The sequence below is a fragment of the Nestor notabilis genome, unplaced genomic scaffold (genome assembly GCF_000696875.1).
Source record: "Nestor notabilis isolate BGI_N333 unplaced genomic scaffold, ASM69687v1 scaffold14091, whole genome shotgun sequence".
NCBI lineage: Eukaryota > Metazoa > Chordata > Aves > Psittaciformes > Psittacidae > Nestor > Nestor notabilis.
The window spans coordinates 8,762-18,198 of record NW_009914335.1 but is presented as its reverse complement, the minus strand read 5'-3'; the positions used below and the strand labels follow the sequence as shown (position 1 = coordinate 18,198).

Below are 9,437 nucleotides of genomic sequence, written 5' to 3'. Positions count from 1 at the left end.
ATAAGTTGTTCTTGCCCTAATTTTGCACCTACTAGCATGACTTGCCTATATCTACCTAGTCTCCTCTAGTAACTGCTCTGATTACAGTCCTCCTTATGCCTCCTTATGAGTGTTTGCCTCAAAGAATACTCAGGACAGTCGCCCCTGATGATCACACCATTGCTACCTGTCCTGGTAACTACTCCCCCTGCTTTGCTGACCCTTCCTCAAACATCTGGAGAACGATGTGACCCTGCAAAAGCAACAGCAGAAATGGCATTGCATGTGGCAGACTTCCCATCCTTGACACAAACCATTGCTCTCCGTTGCTGGTCTTGGGTCATGGCCAGGTGAGTGCAAATCAAATGCAGCAACATAACAGCTGGATGAAGCCAGTATTTCCAGGTTTTTGTGCATGAACTCTCCTCATCCCACCATGCATCATCTCACACCAACAGGCTCATTTTAGCTTGTGTCTTTCATAGTTTTGAGGTCTCTACTGGTAGCAGATCTGTGTGGAGGTTTGTAAGTAGATTGTATGTGGAAAATTGCTGTCAACATCTGAAAGTACACATAACATTAAGACAGAAGGGCTTGGAATCAGAGGCAGCTCAAGAAAAGTTATGGCTTGAACTTTTGTCCATTGACTGAAACATTTTTAATTATTTTAAGCTAGTTTGTTGTGGAATGTTTTCATACCCTGAGACATAACATATGCTGCACATTATTTGTTTCATGCAAGTAACTTTTAAAATAGCTTATTGTGTTTGAATATCTCTGAAACTCGCCAGGAAAGCAGTTGTGTTTACAACAAAAGTTTGCATGAAGTCTATTCCATCTAAAGAGTGTGGTGTCCTTCTGGTTTATATAATTTTTGTAGTGATGGAGCATCGTGCTTTAAGATACTGTGATGACTTACATCCACTGACAAGTGTTGGTATAAAATGAAAGCCTGCATTCTTAGGTTTCCATTCTTTATTCGCTAATTGCAAGCTATAAATAGACTGATCTGAGGAATCTGGGCACCTCAAGCTGTCATTTATCTCAGTGAGACTTCTTTGATTTCAGTAACAGATGATGATCAACTCTTCTGCAAAATACAACTCTCAACCTCCCTGTTCACTGCTCTATAAAATATTATGAGATTGCCACCTAGCTCATGAAGACTTAATCATGCAACGAAGCTTTAATATTTTGAGGTTCTTAGATGAAAGGCACAGTGTAAGGGTAAAAAATTACCTCCAGACTATGGGCCTGCTCTGTTTCTTGCGAAGTCAGTCTGAAGTCAATGCTATCCCTTTCTCTGATCTCAAGATCAGGGTTCTGCAAGCTATTTCTTTTCTTGTAGGAAACCATGATGATTGAGACAAGTGTCTTTGATGCAGGACTGTTCATTTGCAAGGAAGATACTTATTCCTTTGCCCAGAGCTCCAGGTTTCCTTTGGTGAGCACTTCGCATGCCAACTTCCCTTGTCTGCTCTCAGGGCCGTGCCTTGTGCCTGTGTTTTACAGAGTCCAGTGTTTTGCAGAATCAGTGGTACAAAGGACTGCGAGAGGGCTCAAAAGCCACTGAACAGAGATCAAATGCACTCAGATCACCAACAGATGTCTGTCTGACCTCAGAGGCCTTTCAGACCTCTGAGAAGAGATTCCACAATATTCATATGCCTGTTCTTGAGCTTCATGTGTGAAAAATTAAGGAAAAAACAGCTTTCATAGCCAGTTAAATAGATTGTTTCGTATCATTCCTGCAGTGCAGAGCAGAACATGCAGGATAATTGATCCCTGCCCTCTTTATTAAAACCACTTCTATATTAAAGGACCTTTACCGTGTTTCACTCCTACTTTTCCAGACAAAACAAATCTAGTACCTCCATGCTTCTCTTTGGCATGTTTTTTTCCCAAGCATGTTTCTCAACCCTCCAGACCCTTTGTGCTCTCATCAACTCTCTATGGCTTTCTCAAACAGTGGTGAGCCCAACCGGATTCATGTCTCTAGCTGGAGTCTCAGCACATCCCTCTCAGTTCCCTCTGTCATTCGGGCACTTTTCCCACAGGAAAAGCAGTGTTGTGCACAATAATCCAACTCTGCACAGCCACGTCGGTGTTGTGTGTGCATCTGCCCTGGGTTCTGTAGAGCCATCGGGAGTGGTTGGAGTTGGTTACACAGAGATATCTGCTACTCCCCACCAACTCCCAGCTTCAGAAAGGGTAAGCCCAGCTGCTGGCTTGTCAGGAAAATGCTTTTGCTCACTGAAGTTGCATATCTCTGCTAGCTGGCTGCCTGCTTTCATCTCCATAGACTCGGAGGCAACAGCTATAGCACACTGTATCTTGACCAAAGTCATACATTTTAAACATCTGGAAGTGCTCTTTTAAGGAAATTAGAAAAAATAATGTGGTTTAAAGAAAAAGTAAAATTATCAGAGAAGATCTGAATGCCTCCCTAGGTAGTGCTGGCATAGAATCATAGTCACAGAATCATAGCATCATAGAATAGGTTGGGTTGGAAGGGACTTTCAAAGCTCATCTAGTCCAACCCCCCTGCAATGAGCAGGGACATCTTCAACTAGATCAGGTTGCCCAGAACCACGTCCAGCCTGGCCTTGAGTGTCTGCAGTGATGGCGCATCCGTCACCTCTCTGGGCCTCACCACCCTCATTGTAAAGACTTTTTTCCTCACATCCAGCCTGAATCTTTCCTCTTTTAATTTAAAACCATCACCCCTTGTCCTGTCGCAGCAGGCCCTGTCTCCCCATTTTTCTTATAGGCCCCTTTTAAGAACTGAAAGGCCACAATAAGGTCTCCCTGGAGTCTTCTCCAGGCTGAACAACCCCAACTCTCTCAGCCTTTCCTCATAGGAGAGGTGCTTCATCCCTCTGATCATTAGTGTGGCATTTTGGCTTGTTTTATGAATAATTTCATTAGCTGATATATCAACAAAAGGTCAGGAGTCCTCCACACAGGCACAGGGAAAACACCACCAGAGGAATATAGGGACCATGGCAAACGTATAGAGATGATTTTATGAGAAGGCTTATTTGTTTGCTGTCCTGTTCAGTGACGATCAACAAATACTGTGTCTTGAAGGGCTGAGTGAAGTAGCCTGTAGCAAAACTTACAGAGCTGTCAGCACAGGGGAGTTTACATGTGAAAGTGCAGTGATGCAACATGACATTGAGAATAACAGATAATGGGGAGTTACACAGCCTGGAAGCTTTCAGCTGAGTCAGATTTTGCTTCTTTTGAGTACTTCAGTGAGGAGCTGAGTGCTGGGACATGAGCAGTACCAGATGTGGCATGGAATAGCTACCTGGCAGGGGTCTGCTGGCATTCAGGCTGCCAGGGACAGCCGTGGAAAGAGCAGCTTGCATTTGGCCTACAATGTACTCAGCTCCCACTGAGAACCTGGCATTTATGGGTGGTATTGCATCCCACTTGAAACCTAACCCCCATGTTGTTTATCAGAGATCGCATCCTAGTGAATAGGAGAAGAAGAGGGAGAAGCTGCAATCAACCTCTCAGCAAAATGTAGGAAGTATTTTGCAGGCCCAGAGGCTTAATTTGGAAGGAACCATGATCTCCAAATTTTTGTGGACACAACATAACTAACCTTGATCAAGTGTGTGACATCTCAGCTGTTTTCATGCCATTTACTGAAATGGGAGAGGAGCTGGAAGGATCTTGTCTTTTAAATTAGGAAAAAAACCCCAAAATCTACAATTGGAGACTTTTTTCTCAGTGTGTCAATGGCACTCAGAAGTAACTGAATATCCATTTCTTGTTTCTCAGATGATCACTAATCCAAGTCCTAGTTGCATTCTTTTCTTAAAAATTAAACAAGAGGGCACCATAAAACTGAGCTGTTGCTTTGCCAGCGAAATATTTATACGAAGGTTTTCAGTTTCTGGCCATAAATGAGAAGATACAGGAAATAGGAGATTTTGATTAAAACCTCGTGAAAGTAATTTGGACTTTTTGACTTTCATTAAACTGTCTGGTCAAAAAGGATAGTGTGATGAGATAAATTTTTGTCTAGGATCAATTTAAGCACTTTTTTCACTGCCAGAATCTTGGGACATGAATCTGGTTTCAGTTCCATCAGCTTTACCCTAGTGTTATCCTGTTGACTTGACTGGCATTGTTTCTGATTTACATTATTGTAAGTGAGCTCAAGAATCACTTTCTTTGTCTTCAGGAAACAGAATAGCCATTAGGGGAAATACAGGACTGTACTTATTTAAGTATACAAGGAACATAACAGGTTTCTGCAGGTGTTTCTGAAGAGTTAGCAGAATATTCTTTGTCACGCACTCAGATGTAATGGTCTTAATCATGGTGTGTGGCTCTCCTGCTGCCACAGGACTTTTAATATGCTGGAAAAGGTGTCTCTGTTCCCCTGTAAAAGCTGAATTTGCTTTTACAGCCATTACCCGTCATGCAGCAGGAGAACAGTGTTAATAACCATTGCTTCAGGGCTGCAGAAATCTTTTGCATCTCTCCAGGGAAGAAGCAACTTTTTCTTCTGTAACTGGCCAAAGTGTTACCTTTGGAAGCTTTCCCTCTTGGGATCCAAATGCTCTCTTTCACTCATAACTTGTGCTACCTAATTGTTCTCCAGGGAAGCAAACGTAGGTTGGTGAGGTTGGGTTTTGGCTTGTAATTGTTCCTGGCTTTGTCTGAAGGCTGTAGGTATGCACAGGACTGAAGCAGGGAAAATGGCAGTCATGGTTATTTATTGGGAGTATTGGGAACTGTGAACTCTCAAGGAAAATGTCAGGAAGGATCATACAAATGCTCCCTAGTACTGTGTGCAGAGCTAGAAAGTGTTGGGTATGCTCTTCCGTTACATGTGGTGCAACTGCTCTGCCCTGAACAATATAAAGGGCTGCATAAAGGACACCAAATATTTTGCAGGTGTCCTTTATCCTAGAAAACCTTTGGAAATGTTGAGCCTGTGGAAAAAAGTGGGGTTTTGTTCTAGAAAATGAAGTGCTCTAGTAAAGTGTTTGCACTTTTGTCCATGTAAGGGATTAAAGGCCTTAGTCCATGTATGGGATGTCAGTGTATTTGTGATTTTACCTACCTTGATATTGTTAGCTTGCTCTCAGTTCGTTCAGAGGAAGCAGAGATTCAATGGTCAGCAATGAGTGGTTTTGAAAAACCAAGTGGTGACTGTATCTCCCACAGACTTGGAGAAAGGAACCACAGTTCGTGCCATTTTTAAATACTTCCCACATTGTCATATAGTTTCTTTTACTCATTTTTCTCCCTTTTCCCTTAAACAATTAATTTCTTCTTTCTGAAAAAGTTAGCTGATGCTTACAGGTTTTTTTTAAATGTACTTTGATCTCAGACAAAATTTGATGGCATTATTACTAATAATGTATCATGAGCATGATCTTCAACGCTTAACCTCAAGGCAGCTTATCTCCCGCTGGGAAATGAATTCCCAACGAGAAATGAAGTTGCCTGGCATGACAAAGAATCAGGTCACTTGGTCTAAATGACTAATTACGGGGTTTAGAATTTAGCTTTTGGATCCCAATTTTGGCCTATAAATGTAGAACAAGTTCTAGATTTAATTAGTAGTAACATCAATTAGATATCAATTTTACTCATGCAACTCCATTCACATCAGAAGACACTCCAGATTCACAGCAGTACAAAGACTCTGGAGTTCAGCAGTGTTTCTCTACCCTATAAATCAGAGAGGTGTTGAAGATAACCAGGTGTCTGAGCAGTGGACTCACACAGCCATGTACAAGCTTTGGGCTGCCAATGAGCTTGTCCACACAACCCACTAGAAAGCACAGGTATTAATTCAGATGGTTCCTAGCCTAAATCAACCGACATACTGCTAATCATTAGGCTTTGGTTTATATCTGAATATTCCTTTAAAAGCCTTTTTTATCTGTTTCCTCTTTTTTCCCCAGTTGTTTCAATGCAGCAGCTGTAGGACTGGAAAACAGGATTTTTGATTTTTTTCCCTAGTAATTTCACTGCTTCACTCTTGCCTTTATGTACTCTCTTGATATAAAACTGGGACTTTGTCAGGGGCATCTGCAGTTAGGAATTTCTGTAAGTTGTCTAAATTACTGAGACTTGTTCTACTGTTCTTAGCTCATGTTAACCTCAGTGGCCAAACAAGCTGAGGAAATCCGGCTTCGTCTCAGTCTCTTCATCTTCTAGATGAGGGCATGATGGGACAGGACAAGGGGAATGGCTTGAACCTGCCAGAGGGGAGACTGAGATGAGCTCTTGGGCAGAAGTTCTTCCCTGTGAGGGTGCTGAGGCGCTGGCACAGGGTGCCCAGAGAAGCTGTGGCTGCCCCATCCCTGGCAGTGTTCAAGGCCAGGTTGGACACGGGCTTGGAGCAACCTGCTCTAGTGGAAGGTGTCCCTGTCTGTGGCAGGGGTTGGAACTGGATGAGCTTTAAGGTCCCTTCCAACACAAACCAGTCTGGGATTCTGTGATAATGTATGAGCTTATCTACCTCTCAAGAACTGTGAAACTTCTTTCTTATTAGCAATATATTCTCTCTGTAATTAAGAGTGGGTGTTCCCTTGATATCTTTTGCTGAGGAAATAGAGGAATATAAGGAGGAAATGACAAAATATTTCAGCAAGGACATGTTCTGCAGATCATCTGTGAAGTTTGAACAGTGAGACTGCATTACATAGCATGCACAGACGGTTCTGTAAACCATGGAACAAACTTACTTTTTCATGTCACAACCAGGATCATATTCACATTTCAGCAGTGGGAAGGAAATGATAAAAGACTTAATTCAGCTTTCACTATGCTGGAGATTTTCTCTGGCTCCACCTCTGCCCCTTCCTCTGTCCTCATTCCAGTGTTTTTGAACTCTGCCTGTGATGCATTTCAGTGCTTGCCAAGATATCCCCAGCTAAGGGTGAGTTACTGAGAACATCTGGCCAGGAATGAGTGATGATGCTCTGTGACCCACCCCCTCAGCACATCTGGTGGTCATGGCCATGGATGGGGAACATTACTGTTAAGGCTTCTGCAAGGAAAGAGGATTTTGTCAGCTAAGACTGGATTCATTGAAAATACCCAAATCCAATTGGTTATATAAAGGGGCTTTCATGTCAATGGGAGAAATGCCTATAAATAGGTACACACACACACACATATATACACTTTTTATATAATTACAGTATACTGTCAATGAATAAGAAAGTGGACTGCCTAAAAACTGTCTTTATAGATAATTAGTCCCAAAGGCCCTAAACTGGTTAACCAACAAGGCATACTGCAAAAGACCTCTCTTTGGTAAGGGCTTTTTGAAGAGGCTGAATGTGCATTCTGTCTAAAGGGAAGAGAGGATGAAAAGAGTTTATGTGCTTGGTTGGCAGAGTTCCTTTTTGAAATGATTGTTTTAAAACTCCTGGATCATTTTTTGTCCTTCTAATAATGAATTAAGGTGTCCAGGCACTTTTGTGAGCATCTTTCTATATTATTTATATATAAATCCATAAATACCAAGGCTCTGCTCTTGTTTTCCTTTGCTGGTTAAAAAAGAAAAGATGGATTTTTCAGACAGCACAATGAATCATCAGTGGAGTGAAAACACTGGGCAAAATCTTTTGTTTAAGAGAATGGCCTGTGCACAGTTCAGGCCAGCACATTTTTCATGGGATGCAAGGGAGCAGTTCAAAGAATTGGCAAGGAGTGTGTCCTGCATATTCATGAGGCTGGGCAAGGAGGTGAAGGTACAGGAGAAGGCAGAAAAGCAATGTGAGGATAGAGTGGAATGTGGAGCGAGTTACCACGGTATCCTATTTTACTGCTGTTTGACGTAAAGCTCCTTTGCTTTTACACAACCGCTGAAATTGAATGGAAGCAGCTCAGGGCATAAATAACGAATGTGTCTTTTACACATTGAGAGAGGAGAATCTGCACCTCATCACAGAGATAACACACCCCTCTCTTCTCTCCCCGTAGTCTCCAGCCTGCGTTCCTGAAGTCAGTCAAGATCTTATCCAACAGACAGAGGAGAAACTCGAAAACAGCCCCTGCAAAGAGCTATTCTCTCACTGTACAAAGTAAGTATAACTCGATACCCAAAGATATCAGAGCTGCAGTCAGCAGCTTGTAAGGCATGTGTCAGGTAAAAGACAGACATTTCAATCTGAACCTGAAGCAGGTATCTTCGGCTTATGTTCATAATCCTACAGGCACAGCTGACAAGCGGTGAAGTCATTTCATCTGAGCAAAATGTAATAAATATTTCCATGCCATTATATACACTGCACACAGGCACTTAGTGTTTCAGGTATTTGACGGAGTGTTCTAGCCAAGTAAACCAGCCGTGGATTTCATGCTGTGTGAAAAGAGCTACAATGATAACGCATCCAAAGAAAACATCTCTGTTTCAAAGCGCATAAAAATTAAGTGGCTATACAGCCCATTTAGACAGAGGAATGTGCAAACTTGCTCCGCATGGCTTTTCCAGAAAATCTTCACCAGGAGAATGGGGCGCTTTTTAATGCCTTCTGTCTGCCTGTGGCGTTCAAAACGAACGTGCATTATTTCATCCTTTGTCTGGGAAAAGGCTTATCAGTTTTTGCAGCGGCGAGGCGATTCGCGCTGTTGTGCACTAAAGCTCCAGGTATGCGCTCTGCGTTTGCAAGCACTGACCCGAGGCTGTTCGCGCCAGTAGATCATAAACGACTGGAAATATGAAAAGGAGGGATCATCGCACGCTGGCCCGTGTGGTTTCTGGCTGAGCACCGTTTGTTTTCCCTGGATGATGTCATGGGGATTTGTAAAATTCGCTCCACTGTCATTCATTGTTTTGACTCATTTCATTGACCTTTTCTGGTTCCAGTTATTCTTTGCGTTGGGACGAGATGTGGGTTATTTCTGGCCTTCTCTTACAACTCAACCAGTTTCCTTGCATTGGCCTGGTGTCGTGTAGAGATGCTCATGTAACTCGCACCAGTTGTGTGTGCCAGTCCCAGTGACAAAGGCAGAGCTGTGCTCAACGCAAACCCCCCTGATGCCTGTTTCCAGTTCTCAAATTGGTTTGAAAGCTGACAGTTCCCTCTAAAATGCACTTTGTTGTTGCCAAAGAGGGGAACTAAAGAGCAAACAACTGCTGAAAGGCAGCTATTGTTCTGTAAAATGCGCACAGCTTTTAATTAACTGAATGGAATAGGCTAGCGTTGGACACCACTTAATTCAGGCTCGTATTCACCAGCAGCCATTCCTTCATCTCAGCTCAAACAGATAAATGAGCCAGGTTTGAGACCTTGTTAATAAATATGCTGATCATTTCGCACAGACTGAAATGGGGTCAAAAGGAAGTTTTAAAAACTTGCTGTTAGTATTTACTAAATGTTCTGAATAATGTTAATTTTGGAAGAGTTCACAGTCAGACCAAAAAAAGGGAGGCATACATACGAATATAAAGCTTCCTATCCTGTTGGAGC

The 9,437-nt window shown here is 42.5% G+C and overlaps 1 protein-coding gene across 1 annotated transcript in view; it reads left to right on the top strand.

Moving 5' to 3' along the window:
- Positions 1–9,437, top strand: part of LOC104412802 (G protein-coupled receptor kinase 5) — a gene marked incomplete at its 5' end in the record, with an annotated part of 72,715 nt that overhangs the window by 56,612 nt on the left and 6,666 nt on the right. The window contains one exon of the mRNA XM_010023618.1: positions 7,948–8,048. Within this exon, the coding sequence (XP_010021920.1) occupies positions 7,948–8,048 (101 nt within the window). The remainder of the gene's footprint in view (positions 1–7,947; positions 8,049–9,437) is intronic.